The following is a 26,017-nucleotide window of genomic DNA, read 5'->3' as shown; positions in this document are numbered from 1 at the left end:
CCTTCCGCCAGGTTCATGTTGGTCAAAAGGAGGACTAATCGGCGCCGGAGTGACCACTTGCTGGGGAGGCCGCTGAATGATGGGAGGCTGTTGGATAAGGGTGGCTCTCGTTAATTGTAGGGAAATGGGGCTTAAATGGTGATAATTGGTTCCTCGCGACGGTACGGCGATATCCCGAATTCACCTACGGGAGCGGGGCTGGTTGCATCGCAAACTGTTTGGTGCCTGACGCAGATCTCTTTACTGCCCTCTCACGCTATTCGCCGGCCTCGTCCCGCTTGAGCGAGTGCGCAGGATGCCAGAGAATCGTGCTCTAAGTGCGGGCTAAACCGGTGAGAAACCCCCCAGGGCCCCACAAAAGTGACGAAGTGAATAGCAGTTGGGAACGCCAGCCGAGTGGGCGGACAACTCCCCGAAAAACCCACCACAAATGGACTTCGAAATTCTTTGGGAGAATCGCGCCCAATTCTGGTCGCCACACTACCAGAAGGATGCGGAGGCTTTAGAGAGGGTGCAGAAGAGATTTACCAGGATGTTGCCTGGTATGGAGGGCATTAGCTATGAGGAGCGGTTGAATAAACTCGGTTTGTTCTCACTGGAACGAAGGAGGTTGAGGGTCTACAAGATGATGAGGGGGACAGACAGAGTGGAGAGTCAGAAGCTTTTTCCCAGGGTGGAAGAGTCAATTACTCGGGGACATAGGTTGAAGGTGCGAGGGGAAAAGTTTAGATGTATGAGGGATGTTGGGGGTGAATGGAACTCGCTGCCGGAGGAGGTGGTGGAAGCAGGGCCGAGGGGCGTCTTGACAAATACATGAATAGGATGGGAATAGAGGGATTACGGACCTCGGAAGTGTAGAAGGTTTTAGGTTAGACGGGCAGCATGGTCGGCACGGGCTTGGAGGGTCGAAGGGCCTGTTCCTGTGCTGTACATTTCTTTGTTCTTTGTTCGTTGAGAGAAAGAGATTGATTTAAAATACAGGAAGGGGAGAGAGAGAGAGAGAGAGAGATTTAAACTACAGGGAGGAGAGAGAGAGAGACAGAGAGATTTAAAATACAGGAAGGAGAGAGAGAGAGAGAGATTTAAGATACAGGAAGGAGAGAGAGAGAGAGAAAGAGAGATTGATTTAAAATACAGGAAGGAGAGAGAGTGAGAGAGATTGATTTAAAATACAGGAATGAGAGAGAGAAAGAGAGATTGATTTAAAATACAGGAAGGAGAGAGAGAAAGAGAGATTGATTTAAAATGCAAGATAGAGAGAGAGAGAGAGATTTAAAATACAGGAAGGAGAGAGAGAGAGAGAGAGAGAGAGAGAGATTTAAAATACAGGAAGAAGAGAGAGAGAGAGAGAGATTGATTTAAAATACAGGAATGAGAGAGAGAAAGAGAGATTGATTTAAAATACAGGAAGGAGAGAGAGTGAGAGAGATTGATTTAAAATACAGGAAGAAGAGAGAGAGAGAGAGAGATTGATTTAAAATACAGGAAGAAGAGAGAGAGAGATTGATTTAAAATACAGGAATGAGAGAGAGAGAGAGAGATTGATTTAAAATACAGGAAGGAGAGAGAGAGAGAGAGATTGATTTAAAATGCAGGAAGGAGAGAGAGATTTAAAATTACAACTCCAACTGTCGCCTGTGAGCACAGCTTCAGAAAAGCTCGGCTGTGACCGTTCATGCTGGAGTGGGAACGAAGAAAGAAAAGGCAGAGCTTGTGTCGCAGTTTGATCCGGAGAATGGGGTTGATTTTGGAGCCATTACACCTAATGGTAGCACTGTTGCTTCACAGCCGCAGTGACCCAGGTTCGATTCCCGGCTTGGGTCACGGTCTGTGCGGAGTCTGCACGTTCTCCCCGTGTCTGCGTGGGTTTCCTCCGGGTGCTCCGGTTTCCTCCCACAAGTCCCGAAAGACGTGCTGTTAGGTGATTTGGACATTCTGAATTCTCCCTCTGTGTACCCGAACAGGTGCCAGAGTGTGGCAACTAGGGGCTTTTCACAGTAACTTCATTGCAGTGTGAATGTAAGCCTACTTGTGACAATAAAGATTATTATTAAAGGGACAGTGACAAAGTTAACGTTTCCCCTAAATTAGCCCACGCCCTGATGTTCTGACCACAATGGAACGGGACCTCTGCTCAAGGTAACCTGCCCCCCCCCCCCCCCCCCCCCGGGCGCTGTTGTATTGCAAAGCTCACCAGAGCCACCATCAGATTATGCCAGGTGTTGCCAACTACATCAAGGCACTGAAACACATCCCACCCAAACCCAAAATGGACAGTAACGATCGACTCGATTCCCCTCACCCCACCCAGTGCATGCCCCCTGATCCAACCCGGCTCCCGGGGTCACCTGGGTGCTCGGAGTCGCTTCTCACGGGGGAGCTCACCAAGACTGAACTCTTCCCCCTCTCAACACGTCGGGGGGGGGCGAGAGAACCAAGGCTTGAGATTTGCAGATCAATCCCTCCCTTCCCTGCTCTGTGGAGCGGTCACTCACCGGCGAAGCCTCCACATCCCCGGTCCAAGGCTTCAATCGTGCGCGGTTCTGCAGCACCGAGGGAAAATGACACTCAACGTTAGGTGAAGTGTCCACTTCATTCCCTCGAGAAAGGGGGAGTAAATGCTGCACGGTTAGACCCAGCCATTAGACCTAGCCATTCAGGCTAAATTTACGTGGTCAGATTTATTTACAAAGGGGGCGATTACACTGAAGCAGAAATACACAGCAAACAACTTACAGCCGCAGACCTAATGTAATTAGATGTCCCAAAGCACTGCATGAGGCCATTTGTTATGGGCCAGGGTTTAGAGAACCCCAAAGTGTATCATGGAGTTCACCTGACTCACAACTTTTAATAGATTGTGGTATGGGAAGTAGACGGCCCACTCTACAGGTGGAATGGAAAAGTATTTTTTTTAAAAATAAATTTAGAATACCCAATTCATTTTTCCAATTAAGGGGCAATTTAGCGTGGCCAATTCACCTACCCTGCGCATCTTTGGGTTGTGGGGGCGAAACACGCAAACACGGGGAGAATGTGCAAACTCCACACGGACAGTGACCCAGAGCCGGGATCGATCCTGGGACCTCGGGCACCATGCGGCAACATCACTAACCACTGCGCCACCGTGCTGCCCAAGTATATTTTAAAGGAAAACAAAGCTTATTCTATGAACTCAAGTTAACCTTTTTAAAGCATACAGTGAACATCTTAGCAACCATTAATTCAAATACAACCCCCAAAGAATACAACACTAAGTAATCCTTCATAACTTCCCAAACAACATCCAGAAGGCAGAAGAAACACCTTTCAACAGAAGCACATTAGGTTTACATTCAGTACTGAGAACATTTATAATTCTGAATTCGCCAAATGATCAAGAGATAGTCTTTTCATGGCAGAGAGAACAGCAGTACACCTGCTCTGTCTGGCTTCAGCTCCAACACTGAAAACGAAACTAAAACACACCCTGCAGCAAACAGCCTAAAACGAAAGTAAAAAGCTGACAGACAGCCCAGCTCCACCCACACTCTGACATCACTGCAGCAGTAAACACCCATTTCTTAAAGGTACTCTCACATGACACATTGTAAAGCAAAGTACGACACCAAGTCACATAAAGACATATTATAATGAGCAACGTAATATCTTGGCCAACAAGGTTACTTTAAGGGGCATCTCAAAGGAGAGAGAGAAGGGGATGGGGAATACAGCGTTTAGGGAGAGAATTCCAGAGCTCAGGATCTAGGTAGATGGTTGTTCGGCCAAGCTAGGTCATGAGTGACAGATGACCAGGGGCTTCCTTCCTGGGAGTACAAGAATAACGTTTCGCTCCAACAGTGCAGAGATTTGGCGAGACCCGTCTGGTGCACAGTTTAGATCTCCACATTTTTAAGGAAGAACATACTCGCATTGGAGGCCAGTACAATGAAGGTTTACGGGAATGGGATCCCTGGGAACGGGGGGAGTGGGGTATGCCCTGCCATAGAGAAGTGGAGCTAATTGGGCCGACATTCTCTAGCGTTTGGAAGAAAGAGAGATGGTCGCATTGAGAAGTACAAGATTCTGAAGGGGTTTGACAGGGCGGGGAATCTAAAACACGCGGTTGGGGGGGGGGAGTCACAGTCTCAGAACGGGGGAAGGAGGCAGAGGGATCGTTTAGGACTGAGATGGGGATAGATTTCTTACCCTGCTGAATAAACGGGGACTGTGTACAATGATCCTTACCCTGCTGAATAAACAGGGACTGTGTACAATGATCCTCACCCTGCAGAATAAACAGGGACTGTGCACAATGATCCTCACTCTGTTGAATAAACAGGGACTGTGCACAATGATCTTCACCTTGCTGAATAAACAGGGACTGTGTACAATGTTCTTCTCCCTGCTGAATAAACAGAGACTGTGTACACTGATCCTCACCATGCTGAATAAACAAGGACTGTGCACAATGATCCTCACCCTGCTGAATAAACAGGGATGGTGTGCAATGATCCTCACTCTGCTGAATAAACAGGGACTGTGCACAATGATCCTCACTCTGCTGAATAAACAGGGACTGAGTACAATGATCCTCACCCTGCTGAATAAACAGGGACTGTGTACAATGTTCTTCTCCCTGCTGAATAAACAGAGACTGTGTACAATGATCCTCACCATGCTGAATAAACAAGGACTGTGGCCAATGATCCTCACTCTGCTGAATAAACAGGGACTGTGCACAATGATCCTCACCCTGCTGAATAAACAGGGACGGTGTACAATGACCCTCACCCTGCTGAATAAACAGGGACGGTGTACAATGATCCTCACCCTGCTGAATAAACAGGGACTGTGCACAATGATCCTCACCCTGCTGAATAAACAGGGTCTGTGCACAATGATCCTCACCCTGCTGAATAAACAGGGACTGTGCACAAGACCCTCACCCTGCTGAATAAACAGGGACTGTGTACAATGATCCTCACTCTGCTGAATAACCAGGGACTGTGCACAATGATCCTCACTCTGCTGAATAAACAGAGACTGTGTACAATGATCCTCACCCTGCTGAATAAACAGGGACTGTGCACAATGATCCTCACCCTGCTGAATAACCAGGGACTGTGTACAATGATCCTCACTCTGCTGAATAACCAGGGACTGTGCACAATGATCCTCACTCTGCTGAATAAACAGGGACTGTGCACAATGATCCTCACTCTGCTGAATAAACAGGGACTGTGTACAATGATCCTCACCCTGCTGAATAAACAGGGACTGTGCACAATGATCCTCACCCTGCTGAATAAACAGGGACCGTGTACAATGATCCTCACCCTGCTGAATAAACAGGGACTGTGGCCAATGATCCTCACTCTGCTGAATAAACAGGGACTGTGCACAATGATCCTCACCCTGCTGAATAAACAGGGACGGTGTACAATGACCCTCACCCTGCTGAATAAACAGGGACGGTGTACAATGATCCTCACCCTGCTGAATAAACAGGGACTGTGCACAATGATCCTCACCCTGCTGAATAAACAGGGTCTGTGCACAATGATCCTCACCCTGCTGAATAAACAGGGACTGTGCACAAGACCCTCACCCTGCTGAATAAACAGGGACTGTGCACAATGATCCTCACCCTGCTGAATAAACAGGGACTGTGCACAAGACCCTCACCCTGCTGAATAAACAGGGACTGTGCACAATGATCCTCACTCTGCTGAATAAACAGAGACTGTGTACAATGATCCTCACCCTGCTGAATAAACAGGGACTGTGCACAATGATCCTCACCCTGCTGAATAACCAGGGACTGTGTACAATGATCCTCACTCTGCTGAATAACCAGGGACTGTGCACAATGATCCTCACTCTGCTGAATAAACAGGGACTGTGCACAATGATCCTCACCCTGCTGAATAAACAGGGACTGTGTACAATGATCCTCACCCTTCTGAATAAATAGGGACTGTGTACAATGATCCTCACCCATCTGAATAAACAGGGACTGTGGCCAATGATCCTCACCCATCTGAATAAACAGGGGCTGTGTACAATGATCCTCACCCATCTGAATAAACAGGGACTGTGGCCAATGATCCTCACCCTGCTGAATAAACAGGGGCTGTGTACAATGATCCTCACCCATCTGAATAAACAGGGACTGTGGCCAATGATCCTCACCCTGCTGAATAAACAGGGACGGTGCACAATGATCCTCACCCTGCTGAATAAACAGGGACTGTGCACAATGATCCTCACCCTGCTGAATAAACAGGGATGGTGTGCAATGATCCTCACTCTGCTGAATAAACAGGGACGGTGCACAATGATCCTCACCCTTCTGAATAAACAGGGACTGTGGCCAATGATCCTCACCCTGCTGAATAAACAGGGACTGTGGCCAATGATCCTCACCCTGCTGAATAAACAGGGACTGTGCACAATGATCCTCACCCTGCTGAATAAACAGGGTCTGTGCACAATGATCCTCACTGTGCTGAATAAACAGGGACGGTGTACAATGATCCTCACCCTGCTGAATAAACAGGGACTGTGTACAATGATCCTCACCCTTCTGAATAAACAGGGACTGTGGCCAATGATCCTCACCCTGCTGAATAAACAGGGACTGTGGCCAATGATCCTCACCCTTCTGAATAAACAGGGACTGTGGCCAATGATCCTCACCCTGCTGAATAAACAGGGTCTGTGCACAATGATCCTCACCCTGCTGAATAAACAGGAACCATCTGCCCGTAATAAACATTAGGAAGGAATCGCCAGCCCTCAGTGACCACCATACGTATGAACAATGATCAGTTGGGTAATAGGTTACTCACATGACAGGATGATTTCCTGGGGCCTCCACAGGTTCAGATGGGTGAGGATATGCAGCAGTTGTCCCACGGTTCCATTGCGAGTCATCCAGTGCCACATGACGTTCTGCGTGCGGCCTGGGGCTCCTCTGTTCTCCAGTAACCGAAGTTCTGTCATGTCGGTGACGATGCAGGAAGCTGAGGGGGGGGGTAAAACACGAGCGTCAATAACCCGATGAGATCTGACTGCGTGAGGCATGGTTCCCGCCATTTTGAGGGACGTAAATAATTAAGTAAACAAGGTCAAATTAACCGAGGGGCAAATTTAAGGGACAGTCCCTTCAGGGAAAACTGCCTTCAACAAAAAGTGAGTTGCAAGTAAAACGAGCCAATCATCAAACCTTAAATGGGTTGACAAGTGGTCAAAAAGGCCTCTGCGGTGGCCAACGTTTCAAGAGTACCAGTGGACACGCGCATTCTCCCTCCCCAGGGCCGCGAATATAGCCAGGGGAGAGGCCCACTGCGTGGGGTGGACGAGCAACTCCCTTTCCCTGGAATCAGCATGGGTAGAAGCAAATTCATCCACAGGACTGGCAGCGCACAGATAGATGGAGATTGTAGTGGGCCAGGGTTTAGAGAACCCCAAAGTGTATCATGGAGTTCACCTGACCCACAACTTTTACTAGATTGTGGTATGGGGAGCACACGGCCCACTCGACAGCAGAAATGGAAAAGTATTTTTTAAAGCAAAAACAATGTTTATTCTATGAACTCAAGTTAACCTTTTTAAAACATACAGTGAACATCTTAGCAACCATTAATTCAAATACAACCCCCAAAGAATACAACACTAAGTAATCCTTAATAACTTCCCAACAACATCCAGAAGACTTATGAAACACCTTTTAACAGAAGCACATCAGGTTTACATTCAGTATTGAGAACATTTATAATTCTGAATTCACCAAATGATCAAGAGACAGTCTTTTCATGGCAGAGAGAACAGCAGTACAGCTGCTTTGTCTGGCTTCAGCTCCAACACTGAAAACAAAACTAAAAAGAAACTAGTGTGAAGTTTCAGTTGGGGCGATGGATAGTTACAAGGTAGCGAGGAAGGATCTAAAGAGAGAGCTAAGACGAGTAAGGAGGGGACATGAGAAGTATTTGGCAGGAAGGATCAAGGAAAACTCAAAAGCTTTCTATAGGTATGTCAGGAATAAGCGAATGACTAGGGACAGAGTAGGACCAGTCAAGGACAGGGATGGGAAGTTGTGTGTAGAGTCTGAAGAGATAGGCGAGATACTAAATGAATATTTTTCGTCAGTATTCACTCAGGAAAAAGATAATGTTGTGGAGGAGAATGCTGAGCTCCAGGTAAATAGATTAGATGGCATTGAGGTACGTAGGGAAGAGGTGTTGGCAATTCTGGACAGGCTGAAAATAGATAAGTCCCCGGGACCTGATGGGATTTATCCTAGGATTCTCTGGGAGGCCAGGGAAGAGATTGCTGGACCATTGGCTTTGATTTTTATGTCACCATTGGCTACAGGAATAGTGCCAGAGGACTGGAGGATAGCAAATGTGGTCCCTTTGTTCAAAAAGGGGAGCAGAGACAACCCCGGCAACTATAGGCCGGTGAGCCTCACGTCTGTAGTGGGTAAAGTCTTGGAGGGGATTATAAGAGACAAGATTTATAATCATCTAGATAGGAATAATATGATCAGGGATAGTCAGCATGGCTTTGTGAAGGGTAGGTCATGCCTCACAAACCTTATCGAGTTCTTTGAGAAGGTGACTGAACAGGTAGACGAGGGTAGAGCAGTTGATGTGGTGTATATGGATTTCAGCAAAGCGTTTGATAAGGTTCCCCACGGTAGGCTATTGCAGAAAGTACGGAGGCTGGGGATTGAGGGTGATTTAGAGATGTGGATCAGAAATTGGCTAGCTGAAAGAAGACAGAGGGTGGTGGTTGATGGGAAATGTTCAGAATGGAGTTCAGTCACAAGTGGAGTACCACAAGGATCTGTTCTGGGGCCGTTGCTGTTTGTCATTTTTATCAATGACCTAGAGGAAGGCGCAGAAGGGTGGGTGAGTAAATTTGCAGACGATACTAAAGTCAGTGGTGTTGTCGATAGTGTGGAAGGAAGTAGCAGGTTACAGAGGGATATAGATAAGCTGCAGTGCTGGGCTGAGAGGTGGCAAATGGAGTTTAATGTAGAGAAGTGTGAGGTGATTCACTTTGGAAGGAATAACAGGAATGTGGAATATTTGGCTAATGGAAAAGTTCTTGAAAGTGTGGATGAGCAGAGGGATGTAGGTGTCCATGTACATAGATCCCTGAAAGTTGCCACCCAGGTTGATAGGGTGGTGAAGAAGCCTATGGAGTGTTGGCCTTTATTGGTAGAGGGATTGAGTTCCGGAGTCAGGAGGTCATGTTGCAGCTGTACAGAACTCTGGTACGGCCGCATTTGGAGTATTGCTACAGTTCTGGTCACCGCATTATAGGAAGGACGTGGAGGCTTTGGAGCGGGTGCAGAGGAGATTTACCAGGATGTTGCCTGGTATGGAGGGAAAATCTTATGAGGAAAGGCTGATGGACTTGAGGTTGTTTTCGTTAGAGAGAAGAAGGTTAAGAGGAGACTTAATAGAGGCATATAAAATGATCAGAGGTTAGATAGGGTGGACAGTGAGAGCCTTCTCCCGCGGATGGAAATGGCTAGCACGAGGGGACATAGCCTTAAACTGAGGGGTAATAGATATAGGACAGAGGTCAGAGGTAGGTTCTTTACGCAAAGAGTAGTGAGGCCGTGGAATGCCCTACCTGCTACAGTAGTGAACTCGCCAACATTGAGGGCATTTAAAAGTTTATTGGATAAACATATGGATGATAATGGTATAGTGTAGGTTAGATGGCTTTTGTTTCGGTGCAACATCGTGGGCCGAAGGGCCTGTACTGCGCTGTATTGTTCTATGTTCTATGTTCTAAAACACACCCTGCAGCAAACAGCCTAAAACGAAAGTAAAAAGCTGACAGACAGCCCAACTCCACCCACTCTCTGACATCACTGCAGGCAGTAAACACCCATTTCTTAAAGGTACTCTCACATGACAAGTTACAGCGCCAGGGGCGGACGGGGGCATGGAAATGAGCTTCAGGAGGGGGGGAGGAAGGGGGCAACACAGGAGGGTGTGCTGGTGGAGGATGGGGGCACAGAAAGATGTGCTAGGGAGTTGGGGGGGGGGGGGGGTGGACAACGTGACTGAAGCATATCAAAGTGGGTCTCCCGCGGGACTGCCTCAAGACATTTCTGCAAACACAGGTTTTCTGCTCGTTATCTCACGGAGGCCGAAGCGGCCTGGAGTCCGAACGCGTTTGTTCCACTTGACCAGCGATTGCACTGAAGGAAGAGCTTTGTTCAAACGGTGCGAAAGGTTCTGTGTTAATCTACTTGACACCAACAAAATGGCGGCATTGCGGGGTTAACAGGTTGACGAAGTGTTGGAAGATGAAATTTAGGAATTCCATATCTGCTCTTGTGTCGGCTGAGTGCAGTCATACCACAGGTTTGTAAAGCAGCATTGATAAACTGCTCCCCAGTGATCTGGCGAAAGCAGGTCTCCTGTTTTTCACGTACAAAGCAGCTTTTATTCTGCTCCAGCAAGTCGATGACTGAACTATTCCACCACATTAACCATCGCCGAGGTTTATGCTGTCCGCTTGTCAAGACCCTGATAGTGGGGGCTCCCCTGAGGAACAGCCAGGGACACAGCAGTTGTCGGCAGTTACATCGCGAGGCGAGTGGCGAGGGCAGTGGCGAGGGAGCGCCGCATTGTCGGGGGCAGTGGCGAGGGAGCGCCGCATTGTCGGGGGAGTCGGGGCCAGTGGCCAGGGAGCGGCGCACTGTCGGGGGAGTCGGGGCCAGTGGCCAGGGAGCGCCGCACTGTCGGGGGAGTGGGGGCCAGTGCCAGGGAGCGGCGCACTGTCGGGGGAGTCGGGGCCAGTGGCCAGGGAGCGGCGCACTGTCGGGGGAGTCGGGGCCAGTGGCGAGGGAGCGGCGCACTGTCGGGGGGAGTCGGGGCCAGTGGCGAGGGAGCACCGCATTGTCGGGGGAGTCGGGGGCAGTGGCGAGGGGAGTGCCGCACTGTCGGGGGAGTCGGGGCCAGTGGCCAGGGAGCGGCGCACTGTCGGGGGAGTCGGGGCCAGTGGCGAGGGAGCGGCGCACTGTCGGGGGAGTCGGGGCCAGTGGCGAGGGAGCGCCGCATTGTCGGGGGAGTCGGGGCCAGTGGCGAGGGAGCGGCGCACTGTCGGGGGAGTCGGGGCCAGTGGCGAGGGAGCGGCGCACTGTCGGGGGAGTCGGGGCCAGTGGCGAGGGAGCGCCGCATTGTCGGGGGAGTCGGGGCCAGTGGCCAGGGAGCGGCGCACTGTCGGGGAGTCGGGCCAGTGGCGAGGGGAGCGGCGCACTGTCGGGGGAGTCGGGCCAGTGGCGGAGGGAGCGCCGCACTGTCGGGGGAGTGGGGGTCAGTGGCGAGGGAGCACCGCACTGTCGGGGGAGTCCGGGGCCAGTGGCCAGGGAGCGGCGCACTGTCGGGGGAGTCGGGGCCAGTGGCGATGGGAGCGGCGCACTGTCGGGGGAGTCGGGGCCAGTGGCGAGGGAGCGCCGCATTGTCGGGGAGTCGGGGGCAATGGCGAGGGAGCGCCGCATTGTCGGGGGAGTCGGGGGCAGTGGCGAGGGAGCGCCGCATTGTCGGGGGCCAGTGGCGAGGGAGCACCGCACTGTCGGGGGAGAGGGGGCCAGTGGCGAGGGAGCGCCGCACAGTCGGGGGAGTGGGGGTCAGTGGCGAGGGAGCGCCGCACTGTCGGGGGAGTCGGGGGCAGTGGCGAGGGAGCACCGCACTGTCGGGGGAGTGGGGGTCAGTGGCGAGGGAGCGCCGCACTGTCGGGGGAGTCGGGGCCAGTGGCGAGGGAGCACCGCACTGTCGGGGGAGTCGGGGCCAGTGGCGAGGGAGCACCGCACTGTCGGGGGAGTGGGGGTCAGTGGCGAGGGAGCGCCGCACTGTCGGGGGAGTGGGGGTCAGTGGCGAGGGAGCGCCGCACTGTCGGGGGAGTCGGGGCCAGTGGCGAGGGAGCGCCGCACTGTCGGGGGAGTCGGGGCAGTGGCCGAGGGAGCGCCGCCACTGTCGGGGGAGTGGGGGCCAGTGGCGAGGGAGCGCCCCACTGTCGGGGGAGTCGGGGCCAGTGGCGAGGGAGCGCCGCACTGTCGGGGGAGAGGGGGCCAGTGGCGAGGGAGCGCCGCACTGTCGGGGGAGTCGGGGCCAGTGGCGAGGGAGCGCCGCACTGTCGGGGGAGTCGGGGCAGTGGCGAGGGAGTGCCGCACTGTCGGGGGAGGCGGGGCCAGTGGCGAGGGAGCGTCGCACTGTCGGGGGAGTGGGGGGTCAGTGGCGAGGGAGCGCCGCACTGTCGGAGGTCAGTGGCGAGGGAGCGGCGCACTGTCGGGGGAGGCGGGGCCAGTGCGAGGGAGCGCCGCACTGTCGGGGGAGTGGTGGCCAGTGGGCGAGGGGAGCGTCGCACTGTCGGGGGAGGGGGGGGCCAGTGGCGAGGGAGCGCCGCACTGTCGGGGGAGTGGGGGCCAGTGGCGAGGGAGTGGGCACTGTCGGGGAGGGGGGGGCAGTGGCGAGGGAGCGCCGCACTGTCGGTGGGAGTGAGGGGGGTGGGTGCCAAGGAGTGTCACACTGTCGGGGGGAGTGGCAGTGCCGAGGGAGCGCCGCACTGACGGGGGGTGGGGTGGTGGGGGGGGGGGGGGGGGGGGGGGGGGGGGGAGAGCAGAGGGTTGGCGCTCCCTCGGCAATGTTGGGGGGGGTGGGGGGGTGGGGGGTAGAGCTGGTGATTTGCCAGTGTCCTGGGCCAAGTGATACCCCCCCCTCACTGACTGATGGTTGTGGGATTTTGCGGAGTGAAATTAGGTTTCCAATTTTCCTACAGTAACAGCAGCGAACGCACTTCAGTGTCCAAGAGGCGGGGGAAGCGGTCTGTGTCAAAGCAAGTCTTTCTTTTCTAAGCCTGCAGTCCTCAACGGTTTCAGCACGGTTAATAACAATAATCTTTATCGGTGTCACAAGTAGGCTTACATTCACACTGCAATGAGGTTACTGTGAAAAACCCCTAGTCGCAACATTCCGGCGCCTGTTCGGGTACACAGAGGGAGAACTCAGAATGTCCAAATTACCTAAGTGCACGTCTTTCGGGACTTGTGGGAGGAAACCGGAGCACCCGGAGGAAACCCACGCAGACACGGGGAGAAGGTGCAGACTCCGCACAGACAGTGACCCAAGCCGGGAATCGAACCTGGGACCCTGGAGCTGTGAGGCAACAGTGCTAACCACTGTGCTGTGTTATCCCCCCAACATGGGGCCCGCACCAGGCCCAAGGCCTGCGCCGAAACAGCAGCCATTCACCCTCTTGGCTGTGATCAACGGCCCGGCCCCCTCCATTACCACACTGCTGAATACCTTCCTCAGCAGAGATGTGGGGTGGATGGGTCATCTCCTGGATTGTGCTTCCTGGTGACCTCACCGGCTCACCTGGATTGAAAAGGGGAGCAGATAAAGGCTGTCATTGATTTGAAACTCCCCTCTGGGCAGATCACTCCTACGCACAACAGATCAAAGACATTACTCAGTCAGAGAGGCAGCCAGTGAGACTAAAATCAGCCGCGTCAGGGGAACTCGAGCCGCTGACTCCGCGAGTCGATGTGTCCACTGCAGCTTTAACTGCAATTTCTGAACAGCAAGCCGCCACATTCTTCCAACAGAATCGCTCTCACAGATGGATAGGGCTCACTGAATGGTTTATTATCCGAGAAGTGACGCTCGCACTCACTCGCATGCACACACACACGCGCAGACAGGGACACACGCACTCGCACGCATGTTCACACACGCAGACACGAACGCATATGCAAGCACATACCTCCGTGCAGACACACGAACACTGGCCCGGAACAACTGTTCCGGCCTCTGCGGATTGTTATTTTTTTTAAATTCACATATCGTGGGATGAGGGAGTTGCTGGCAAGGCTGGCATCACCCACGCATAACAGCGCCGTGGGGGCCTTCTTGAACCTAAAGTCTGTGGGAGCCAATCTCTACGCGAGGAGCTGTTCAGAGTGGACTGTTGTTACGGTGTTTGGGGCGTGGGGGCTGGAGTCACACTTGGGCCTCACCGGGTATTTAAATCCCGCCCCCCCCCTCGACGGTCAGCCCAGGCTTCGAGACAAATAGCATCATTCCATCATCGACATAACAGCAGGAGCCCCCACACCGATCTTCCCCTCGATATATGGAGACACCAATAATCCGTCTGAACTGCAAAATACATCCACATCATCTGCAGTTATGTTCCCTTCAAACGTGCAGGTGGTGTGTACCCTCCAGGCCAGGGCCTCGTCCATGCCTCCTCCTCAACTGGCTGGAGAGCGATTTTTTCCGGTTCTGGGTTACTTTTGAACGAGGTGCTTTTTCACTCTTAAGGAGGCGTTTGCACGAGTCTTAAACAACGCCAACCCCACCAGCACAAGATGGCAGTTTCCGGACATGTTAGGATACGCAAAGCCCTACGTCTGTAATCTAACAGCACTGTGCACAAACACAATATGGGTGGCACAGCGGTTAGCACCGCTGGCCTCACAGCACAGGGTCCCCGGGTTCGATCCGGTTTTGGGTGGAGTTTGCACGCTCTCCCCGTAAATGCGTGCTCCCCTCCGGATGCTCCGGTTTCCTCCCACAGTCCAAACGATATACAGGTTGGATGGAGTGGCCATGTTAAATTGCCCCTCAGTGTCCCAAGATTAGGCGAGCGTTACGGGATAGCGCAGGGGGGGGGGGGGCTCGTTCAGAGGGTCGGTGCAGGCCTGATGGGCCGAATGGCCTCCTTCTGCACTGTAGGGATTCTACGAACGGAGCTGTCAGCTGCTGGGGGCTGCAATCAGCATTCAGAGATTGTAGAAATGCTGCCCGAACCCTCTGCTCGCCCCCTGACCGAGTCCCAATTTGTCTGGCTGCATCCTTGGCACCACCTTTGACCCCAAAATAAGTTTCCAACCTCGTATCCGTGGCGGCATGAAGACCGCCTGTAATAATTTCTAGTATATCATCTTTGGATATATGAATGATCATGTAGAAGAGTGTGTAATTCGAGCATCCGGCTACTAGATGGAGGAAGAGCACATTTTACATACCATACTGTGTGATCTTAGAGTCAATTAGCAGTGAGGGTTCGAGACAGTTCTGTGTATTGTAGTTATTTCATCCAATACTTAGCTTTTCCGGCATACTTAAGAATTCACAATTCATAGCGTAGCGTAAATAAACTGTCTTTGATTTAGTACAAAGTCTGCATGTTCTTTGCGGCAACACTACAACCTTAATAATATTAATTTAAACAAACAAAGACCATCACCCCACCCATTTGCATCTCCGGAACATTGCCCCCTCCCTAACTCGCACCGAGTCTCTGTTCACCCATCACCCCCGGTGCTCGCTGACCCACACCGGCTCCCGGTCCGGCGTCGCCCCCATTTTAAAATCCTCATCCGGGTTTTCAAATCCCTGCCAATGGATTCCTCACCCCCTCCCTATCTCTGTAACCTCCTCCAGCCCCTACACCCTCCCTATCTCTGTAACCTCCTCCAGCCCCTACACCCTCCCTATCTCTGTAACCTCCTCCAACCCTCCCTATCTCTATAACCTCCTCCAGCCCCGATAACCCTCCCTATCTCTGTAACCTCCTCCAGACCCTACAACCCTCCCTATCTCTGTAACCTCCTCCAGCCCTATAACCCTCCCCATCTCTGTAACCTCCTCCAGCCCCTACAACCCTCCCTATCTCGGTAACCTCCCTCCAGCCCCTACAACCCTCCCTATCTCTGTAACCTCCTCCAGCCCCTACAACCCTCCCTATCTCTGTAACCTCCTCCAGCCCCTACACCCCTCCCTATCTCTGTAACCTCCTACAGCCCCTACAACCCTCCCTATCTCTGTAACCTCCTCCAGCCTCTACAACCATCCCTATCTCTGTAACCTCCTCCAGCCCCTCCCTATATCTGTTACCTTTCCTGCAGTCCCTACAGCCCTCCCTTGAAAAAGTTGCCCGGGAAGTAGTCTGGGATATTTTACTTTTGTTCAAGATGTTACATATTTACATTTGTGATACCGTGTACTCAACCAACCCGTGCTTACAAAAACCAAACTAAACATATACGTTAGGTGTGATTCTCTGACTGGGCAGTACTTGATGAACAATTCAGAGTGCACCAACAGCTACGCTAACAACTGATTTAAGATAATCAATTGTGCTCCGAATGTGGCTAATCTATACGTGCTCAATGCAAGACATTTTATGTGCAAGAACCTGCTCTCTGCAAACAAAAGGTACACGCTCAAGCCTGGTGTTTTTTTTTTTTAAATTGTCTGGGAGCCTATAGTTCACCATTGTTGTCTCCATGGCAACTCCTCAACCAGAGTCGACTTGCCAATAAATCAGCACCTTTTCTTCTCCCTGTTGTTGGGTTCGTCGGAACCTTGGTATTCTTGTGTTTGTCCTATATGAGAAGATTCAGCACAATGGCCCTCTCTTCAGCAGTATTTGAAGTTCTGTGTCCGTATCTTTTTTAAAACAAATTTAGGGAATGCACCACCATTTTGAACCGCTGCAGCATTGTGTGTGTGTAGATACACCCATAAGATATAGAGCAGAATTAGGTCACTCGGCCCATCGAGTCTGCTCCGCCATTCAATCATGGCCTGATATCTTTCTCATCCCCATTCTCCTGCCTTCTCCCCAGAACCCCTGATCCCCTTATTGATCAAGACCTATCTATCTCTGTCTTAAAGACACTCAGTGATTTGGCCTCCACAGCCTTCTGCGGCAAAGAGTTCCACAGATTCACCACCCTCTGGCTGAAGAAATTCCTCCCTCATCTCTGTTTTACAGGATCGTCCCTTTAGTCGACATGGTGTCCTATGGTTCTAGTTTTTCCTACAAGTGGAATCCTCTCCACGTCCACTCTATCCAGGCCTCGCAGTATCCTGTAAGTTTTAATAAGATCCCCTCTCATCCTTCTAAACTCCAACGAGTACAGACCCAGAGTCCTCAAACGTTCCTCATTGGACAAGTTCTTCAGTCCGGGATCATTCTTGTTAACCTCCTCTGGACCCTCTCCAAGGCCAGCACATTCTTCCTTGGATACGGGGCCCACCCACGGTGCTGTTCGGGAGGAAGTTCCAGGATCCTGACTCAGCGACAATGAAGGAATGGCCGATATATTTCCAAGTTGGGATGGTGTGTGTGGGATGTGGGGAAGGGGGGGGGGGGGATTCAGAGGGGAATTTCCAGTGGGTGGCGTTTTCATTTATCGGTTTCTCTTGTCCTTCCAGAGGGTTGCATGATTCTGCAACGCTGCCGAAGGAGCCTTGGCGAGTGGCTGCAGTGCATCTTGTCGATGGTACACACGGCTGCCGCTGTGCGTCGGTGGGTGGAGCGAGTGGATTTTGAAGGTGGTTGTTAGCGTGTTGATCGAGAGGTGAGGGCCTGCTTTGTTCTCGATGGTGTTAAGCTTCTCGAGTGGCATTGGGAGCCGCGCTCATCCAGGCGAGTGGAGACTATTCCATTGTCCTCCTGACTTGTGCCTTGTAGATGGTGGACAGGCTTTGGGGGGGAGTCAGGAGGTGAGTTACTCTCCGCAGGATTCCCAGTCTCTGACCTGCTCTGATATCCACAGTATTTATGTGGCTGGGTCCAGCTCAGTTTCTGATCAATGGTAACCCCCAGGATGTTGAGAGTGGGGGATTCAGCGATGGTAACGCCATTGAATGTCATGGGGGGGGGGGGGGGGGGAGGGAGGGGGGGGGGGGGGGGGGGGGGGAGGTTAGATCCTCTCTTGTAGGAGATGGTCATTGCCTGGCACTTGTGTGGCGCGAACGTCACTTGCCAATTATCATCCCGAGCCCGGATATTGTCCGGGTCTTGCTGCAATTTGGACAGGGACTGCTTCATTATCTGAGGAGTCGGGAATGGTGCTGAACATTGTGCAGTCATCCGCAAACATCCCCACTTCTGACCTTGTGAGGAAGATCTTTGATGAAGCAGCTGAAGATGACTGGGCCGAGGACACCACCCTGAGGTACTCCTGCAGCGATGTCCTGGAGCTGAGATGATCGATCTCCAACCACAACCATCTGACAGACGGGGTGTCAAGGCACGAAGGGGAGAGACGGGACTGAATCACAATGAGAGAGAGAGAGAGGGGCTAACGGGGCTAAGTTTGTGCCTCATTCACTGAACTCACTTGGGTCCTGACAGCCAGACGAAGGCTGTTGCCAATCATCACCGTCTTCAATGGGAGACCCCGTTATTCTCAACCCCCCCACCCCACACGTACACACACAAAACCTGCTGAACCCTTTCCTCATCAGCCAAACCCCGTTCATCCCCGGAATCAGCCCCATGGTGAATCTTCTCCGAACGGCCTCCGATGCGAGTGGATGCCCTCCTCCAATACGGCTAAGGAGACCGAAACTGTGCGCAGGGCTCCAGGTGTGGCCTCCCGTCCAGTCATTTACTTTCCTCCACTCATATATCTGTCTGTCTGGCCGGGTGGCTCACCGGGGGTGTCGCGGGTCAAGGCGGTGTCTCGCCCGGGGGGTGTCGCGGGTCAAGGCGGTGTCTCGCCCGGGGGGTGTCGCGGGTCAAGGCGGTGTCTCGCCCGGGGGGTGTCGCGGGTCAAGGCGGTGTCTCGCCCGGGGGGTGTCGCGGGTCAAGGCGGTGTCTCGCCCGGGGGGTGTCGCGGGTCAAGGCGGTGTCTCGCCCGGGGGGTGTCGCGGGTCAAGGCGGTGTCTCGCCCGGGGGGTGTCGCGGGTCAAGGCGGTGTCTCGCCCGGGGGGTGTCGCGGGTCAAGGCGGTGTCTCGCCCGGGGGGTGTCGCGGGTCAAGGCGGTGTCTCGCCCGGGGGGTGTCGCGGGTCAAGGCGTGTGTCTCGCCCGGGGGGTGTCGCGGGTCAAGGCGGTGTCTCGCCCGGGGGGTGTCGCGGGTCAAGGCGGTGTCTCGCCCGGGGGGGTGTCGCGGGTCAAGGCGGTGTCTCGCCCGGGGGGTGTCGCGGGTCAAGGCGGTGTCTCGCCCGGGGGGGGTGTCGCGGGTCAAGGCGGTGTCTCGCCCAGGGGGGTGTCGCGGGTCAAGGCAGTGTCTCGCCCGGGGGGTGTCGCGGGTCAAGGCGGTGTCTCGCCCGGGGGGTGTCGCGGGTCAAGGCGGTGTCTCGCCCGGGGGGTGTCGCGGGTCAAGGCGGTGTCTCGCCCGGGGGGTGTCGCGGGTCAAGGCGGGTGTCTCGCCCGGGGGGTGTCGCGGGTCAAGGCGGTGTCTCGCCCGGGGGGTGTCGCGGGTCAAGGCGGTGTCTCGCCCGGGGGGTGTCGCGGGTCAAGGCGGTGTCTCGCCCGGGGGGTGTCGCTGGTCAAGGCGGTGTCTTGCCCGGGGGGTGTCGCGGGTCAAGGCGGTGTCTCGCCCGGGGGGTGTCGCGGGTCAAGGCGGTGTCTCGCCCGGGGGGTGTCGCGGGTCAAGGCGGTGTCTCGCCCGGGGGGTGTCGCGGGTCAAGGCGGTGTCTCGCCCGGGGGGTGTCGCTGGTCAAGGCGGTGTCTCGCCCGGGGGGTGTCGCGGGTCAAGGCGGTGTCTCGCCCGGGGGGTGTCGCGGGTCAAGGCGGTGTCTCGCCCGGGGGGTGTTGCGGGTCAAGGCGGTGTCTCGCCCGGGGGGTGTCGCGGGTCAAGGCGGTGTCTCGCCCGGGGGGTGTCGCGGGTCAAGGCGGTGTCTCGCCGGGGGGTGTCGCGGGTCAAGGCGGTGTCTCGCCCGGGGGGTGTCGCGGGTCAAGGCGGTGTCTCGCCCGGGGGGGTGTCGCGGGTCAAGGCGGTGTCTCGCCCGGGGGGGGGTGTCGCGGGTCAAGGCGGTGTCTCGCCCGGGGGGGGTGTCACGGGTCAAGGCGGTGTCTCGCCCGGGGGGGTGTCGCGGGTCAAGGCGGTGTCTCGCCCGGGGGGGTGTCGCGGGTCAAGGCGGTGTCTCGCTCGGGGGGTGTCGCGGGTCAAGGCGGTGTCTCGCCCAGGGGGTGTCGCGGGTCAAGGCGGTGTCTCGCCCGGGGGGGGGTGTCGCGGGTCAAGGCGGTGTCTCGCCCGGGGGGTGTCGCGGGTCAAGGCGGTGGTTCACCAGCAGCACCAACTTCTCAGGGGACACAGTCGGGGAACGGCGACGAACGCCCCTCGCAGCCGGCGGTGCACTCACCTGGTCAGCTAAATAAGAGCAATGAACAAAGAACAAAGGGATCTTGCTGACTTCATACCAACGGCAGGAGACCCGCGTATGGCCCACCGCCAGGGCTCCGCGTGCGGCCCAGGCGCAGGGGTGGCCGGACCCCGTTGCTCTCCGTCCGCTATCCCCCCCCCCGTACTGAAGCGACACACACATAAGGACATGAGGAGCGTGGAGCGCATTGATTGCTGCAGGATGACAGGGAGAGCCGCGCGCTTCCTCCGCGCCAAGTTTGTATTTATTCACGTGGGACGGGTAGCTTCTGGCAGACATCGCTCCTGAAGCCTCGTGCCACCCAGTGTCCATCCCCGCACAGGCGGGCTGGGTTTGCCGACTGCGCGCTGGGGGTCTCAACCCTCTTTGAGCCGGAAAGGGGGCGACTGTAAACAGGCTGGGCCGAGGGAGGAGCGGTGGGGGCACACTCTGGCTTTATGAAGGGAAGGAAGGCGCAGGAACAATACCGCGATGGTGAATGCTGACTCATCTCCCGGCTGACTGGAGAGAATGATTTCTGTTCCACAGGAAACGTCACTCGTGACAGTAAAGCGCACACTGGCCTGTAAATAAATGACACCCAGACACGCGCGCACACACACACACACACACACACACACACAGTGAGCGAAACTCTCTCTCTCTCTCTCTGCAAACTCAGCAACTCCACTGCTCTCGGCCGATTCCTGGTCACCTCACTTCGGGAAGGAGGTGAATGCACTGGAGGGGGTACACGGGAGATTCACCAGGGTGTTGCCTGGGGCGGAGCATCTATAAGATGAACTATAAGGAGAGCCTGTGTAGGCCGGGATTGTTTTCTTTAGAGCAGAGAGGACAGAGGGGGGGGGGGTAGGATCGAGGTGTGTAAGATGGTGAGGGGTTTAGACAGGGTAATTAGGAAGCAGCCGTTCCCCTTGGTTGAGGAGTCAATCACAAGAGGGCATAGTTTTCGGGTGAGGGGCAGGAGATTCTGAGGGATTTGAGGAAAAACAATTTCACTCAGTGGGGTGTTCAGAATCTGGAAGTCACGGCCTGGTAATATCGTGGAGGCTGGACACCTCACAAATGTTGTCCCCTTGTTCAAGAAGGGGAGTAGAGACAACCCCGGTAACTATAGACCAGTGAGCCTTACTTCTGTTGTGGGCAAAATCTTGGAAAGGTTTATAAGAGATAGGATTTATAATCATCTGGAAAGGAATAATTTGATTAGAGATAGTCAACACGGTTTTGTGAAGGGTAGGTCGTGCCTCACAACCCTTGTTGAGTTCTTTGAGAAGGTGACCAAACAGGTGGACGAGGGTAAAGCAGTTGATGTGGTGTATATGGATTTCAGTAAAGCGTTTGATAAGGTTCCCCACGGTAGGCTACTGCAGAAAATACGGAGGCATGGGACTGAGGTTGATTTAGCGGTTTGGATCAGAAATTGGCTAGCTGGAAGAAGGCAGAGGGTGGTGGTTGATGGGAAATGTTCAGCCTGGAGTTCAGTTACTAGTGGTGTACCACAAGGATCTGTTTTGGGGCCACTGCTGATTGTCATTTTTATAAATGACCTGGAGGAGGGTGTAGAAGGATGGGTGAGTAAATTTGCAGATGACACTAGTCGGTGGAGTTGTGGACAGTGCGGAAGGATGTTGCAGGCTACAGAGGGACATAGATAAGCTGCAGCGCTGGGCTGAGAGGTGGCAAATGGAGTTTAATGCAGAAAAGTGTGAGGTGATTCATTTTGGAAGGAATAACAGGAAGACAGAATACTGGGCTAATGGTAAGATTCTTGGCAGTGTGGATGAGCAGAGAGATCTCGGTGTCCATGTAAATAGATCCCTGAAAGTTACCACCCAGGTTGAGAGGGTTGTTAAGAAGGCGTACGGTGTGTTAGCTTTTATTGGTAGAGGGATTGAGTTTCGGAGCCATGAGGTCATGTTGCAGCTGTACAAAACTCTGGTGCGGCCGCATTTGGAGTATTGCATGCAATTCTGGTCGCCGCATTATAGGAAGGATGTGAAAGCATTGGAAAGGGTGCAGAGGAGATTTACCAGGATGTTGCCTGGTATGGAGGGAAGATCTTATGAGGAAAGGCTGAGGGACTTGAGGCTGTTTTCATTGGAGAGAAGAAGGTTAAGAGGTGACTTAATTGAGGCATACACGATGATCAGAGGATTAGATTGGGTGGACAGTGAGAGCCTTTTTCCTTGGATGGTGATGTCTAGCACGAGGGGACATAGCTTTAAATTGAGGGGTGATAGATATAAGACAGATGTCAGAGGTAGGTTCTTTACTCAGAGAGTAGTAAGGGCGTGGAATGCCCTGCCTGCAACAGTAGTGGACTCGCCAACACTAAGGACATTCAAATGGTCATTGAATAGACATATGGACGATAAGGGAATAGTGTTGATGGGCTTTAGAGTGGTTTCACAGGTCGGCGCAACATCGAGGGCCGAAGGGCCTGTACTGCACTGTTATGTTCTAAAACATATCACATTCAAAGGGGGTGGGTTGACAAGGTGGCTGCTCGGAAGATGTGTCCCCCCCCCCCCCCCCCCCCCACCACCCCAACCCCCCACTTTGTGGGGCCGGGGGCGGCACAGTTTGAGAATCGGGGGGTTTCCCATTGAAGATGGAGATGAGGAGGAATTTCTTCTCTCGGCGGGGGGAGGGGAGTGGGGGGGGGGGGGGGGGGGGGGGGGGAGATGTCAGTCTGTGCAATTCTCCCCCGCAGATGGCAGTGTTGAATATATTTGAGGCCGAGTTAAACAGATTTCTGATCGACGGGGTGGGGGGGGGGTTTGTATTGAGCCCCAGTTTTACCCATTTTAAATTAAGGATTTCAACACTCTCAAAACATAACAGTTTCATAGAAGCAGCATAATTCGCTTACTAGATTAAAACAGACAGTTTAACTGGTTTAATGAATACATTTTTCAAGTCAGTGTCCAAGGACAGAGCAGGACCATAGCAACAGCATGGCAACAGCATGGCAAGACAAGACAACATGAAGGCCCTGTTGGTATAATAGCTATGGCAGCGGAAAACCAGTTTTTGCCGGCCTTGATAAAGCACAATATCGCATTCTTTAACAGACACAAGTATGCAGGTACGAAACAATTAGAAGTAATGTTGCATATTAAAGATGGACGGCTTGCCGTCAAATCAGATGTGTTTGAGTCTAACCCAAACCAATTAGGATTATATTGGGGTGTGATTAGACGGCTTAAGACAGATGTCGCTGCAAGTTTCGTTCGGGCCATTTTAAGTTGGTGGTGTTGGTTTGAAGCTGAAGATTAGCTGGATTTTTTTCTCGCTCTTCTTTTTCTTGAATCATCTCTACTTTGATCTGAACTATTCACTGTCTCCCTGTATTCAGGTTTCAATTTCAGACTTTGACTTTTAAAGTTATTGTCGAGCTGTTTGCCGAGGCAAAGAAGATAATTTCTGTGATTCTTTGAAAGCTTCAAATTGTCTCCGAATTGCCTTTTTAAAAAAATGACTTTCAAATTGTAATACAAATAAACGGCTCCTATTTGCACCTGAGAAGTTTTAACTTAAATCTCTACTGAGTTCCAGTAATCGCGAAGTGCTGCTAGTAACCGAATGGTTAAAATCCTTCGGGGGGGGGGGGGTCAAGGGTTATGGGGGGAAGGGGGAAGACAGTCAGGAAAGTGGAGTTGACGTTTCATAAGAACATAAGAACTAGGAGCAGGAGTAGGCCATCTGGCCCCTCGAGCCTGCTCCGCCATTCAATGAGAGCATGGCTGACCTTTTGTGGACTCAGCTCCACTTTCTGGCCCGTACACCATAACCTTTAATTCTTCAAAAAACTATCTATCGTTATCTTAAAAACATTTAATGAAGGAGCCTCTACTGCTTCACTGGGCAAGGAATTCCATAGATTCACAACCCTTTGGGTGAAGAAGTTCCTCCTAAACTCAGTCCTAAATCTACTTCCCATTATTTTGAGGCTATGCCCCCTAGTTCTGCTTTCACCCGCCAGTGGAAACATCCTGCCCGCATCTATCCTATTTATTCCCTTCATAATCTTATATGTTTCTAGAAGATCCCCCCTCACCCTTCTAAATTCCAACGAGTACAGTCCCAGTCTACTCAACCTCTCCTCGTAATCCAACCCCTTCAGCTCAGGGATTAACCTCGTGAATCTCCTCTGCACACCCTCCAGTGCCAGTTTCGATCAGGTATGATCTTATCGATTGGGGGAGCAGGACTCGAGGGGTCCAATGGCCTCCTGCCACTCCCGGTGATGTTCTCTTTTCTGATCGTGCTGTTGTGTGAAGCCCTTCTCTGTAAATGAGAGTGCTGGAGATATATACTTAGTGAGAAGCAATGGATATTCCCCGTGAATTTAACACTGACATCCTTCACACACTGAAGGAGGCACTAGCCTCCTCCCCAGGACTCAAAAGCAGGCCAGAAACAGGGTTCTGACTAGACCAGACGGCCTGTCGAGCGTGCGCCGCCATTCAACACCGGCATCGCTGATCTTGGGCTTCAACGCTAACTTTCCCCGTCTGCTCCGTCAATTCCCTGAAGCCCCAAAACTCCATCTAATGCCAGAGTTTTCAACATACTCAATGATGAAGCACCCACAACCCTCTGTGGTTGAGAATCCCAAGATTCATGACCCTCGGAGAAGAAATTTCTCCTCACCTCGGTCCATAATGACCGACCCCCCCCCCTTTCCCGTCACCCACCAACTTATCCTGAGATTGTGACCCCCCCCCCCCCGCCCCACGGCCTCCGTGTTTTAAATTCCCCGCCAGCGGAGACAATCTCCCTCAGCTTCCCACGCACCCTCTGAAACCCCTTCAGAACCTTATACGTTTCAATGAGATCGCTTTTCGTTCTTCGAAACTCCAGGGAATCTTGGCCCAATTTACTCAACCCCAACTCCTCTTCATCCCAGTGATCAAACAACTTAGGGCGCTCCCCTCGCCCCCAGGTCAATTTTCTTCGAAACAGAGGAGGTGGAGGTTGAGATCTAGTGGAGGCCGAGATCTAATGGAGGCCGTCACCTTAGCAGCGAGGCCAAGAGCCATGGGGGGCATTGTGGGGCGGGGGGGGGGGGGGGATTAGAGGGGAGTGGAGGAGAATTTGACTAACCCAGAGGGCGATGGGCGCCTGGAATTCACTGTCCGAGAGGCAAACACCCACATTGCATCTCTCTAAAAAGATTTTGCATGTTAGGTGGATTGGCCGTGCTTCGATCGCCCCATAGTGTCCAAAGATGTGCAGGTTGGGTGGAGCTACGTGCAGTGAGGGAGTAGGCCTAGGTAGGGTGCTCTTTCCGAGGGTTGGTGCAGACTCGACGGGCCGAACAGCCTCGTTCCACACTGGAGGGATTGTGTGGATTTTTGGCTGCTGGGCAGCTTCACCAGGATGGTTGCCTGGGCTGGAGCTTTTCAGCTATCGAGAGAGACTCAATATTCTGGGCTTGTTTTCCTGGACACAGGGAGGGTCGAGGTGGGGGAACCCGATTGGGGTGTGCGAAATTATGAGGGGCACGGACATGGCGGACAGGAAGGAACCTTTCACCTCAGCGGAGGGGTCAATAACCAAGGGGGGGGGGCCTAGATTTAAAGTAAGGGAAAGTAGACTTCGAGGGGGTTTGAGGAAAACCTTTTTTTGCCCAGAGGGTGGTGGGAATCTGGGATTCACGGCCTGAAAGGGGTGGTGGAGGCGGGAACCCTCAATACGTGAAAGAAGCATTAACGCCACAGCACACAATAAATAAATAATCTTTTTATTGTCTCAAGTGGGCTTACATTAACACTGCAAGGCCAGGGAGTGCTGGAAAATGGGATCAGAACAGACAGGGTATTGATGGGCTGGCGCAGGCACAGCTGACCGGATAGCCTTTATCCGT

At 53.2% G+C, this 26,017-nt stretch overlaps 2 protein-coding genes across 2 annotated transcripts in view; both read right to left on the bottom strand.

Moving 5' to 3' along the window:
- The window catches only part of LOC140399425 (interleukin-1 receptor-associated kinase 1-like), a 64,640-nt gene extending 54,142 nt beyond the window's left edge, over positions 1-10,498 (bottom strand). Inside the window, exons 1-2 of the mRNA XM_072489003.1 lie at positions 10,369-10,498; positions 6,834-7,007 (exon numbers count right to left, since the gene is read on the bottom strand). Of these exons, the coding sequence (XP_072345104.1) occupies positions 6,834-7,007; positions 10,369-10,498 (304 nt within the window). The remainder of the gene's footprint in view (positions 1-6,833; positions 7,008-10,368) is intronic.
- A 16-nt stretch (positions 10,499-10,514) lies between these two features.
- LOC140399424 (WD repeat-containing protein 13-like) overlaps positions 10,515-26,017 on the bottom strand; it is an 18,567-nt gene continuing 3,064 nt past the window's right edge. The window contains exon 3 of the mRNA XM_072489002.1: positions 10,515-10,556. Within this exon, the coding sequence (XP_072345103.1) occupies positions 10,515-10,556 (42 nt within the window). The remainder of the gene's footprint in view (positions 10,557-26,017) is intronic.

Source organism: Scyliorhinus torazame, chromosome 22 (genome assembly GCF_047496885.1).
Source record: "Scyliorhinus torazame isolate Kashiwa2021f chromosome 22, sScyTor2.1, whole genome shotgun sequence".
In the NCBI taxonomy this organism is placed as follows: Eukaryota; Metazoa; Chordata; class Chondrichthyes; order Carcharhiniformes; family Scyliorhinidae; genus Scyliorhinus; species Scyliorhinus torazame.
The sequence above is the reverse complement of the archived record's forward strand: the minus strand, read 5'-3'. Positions and strand labels throughout refer to the sequence as shown.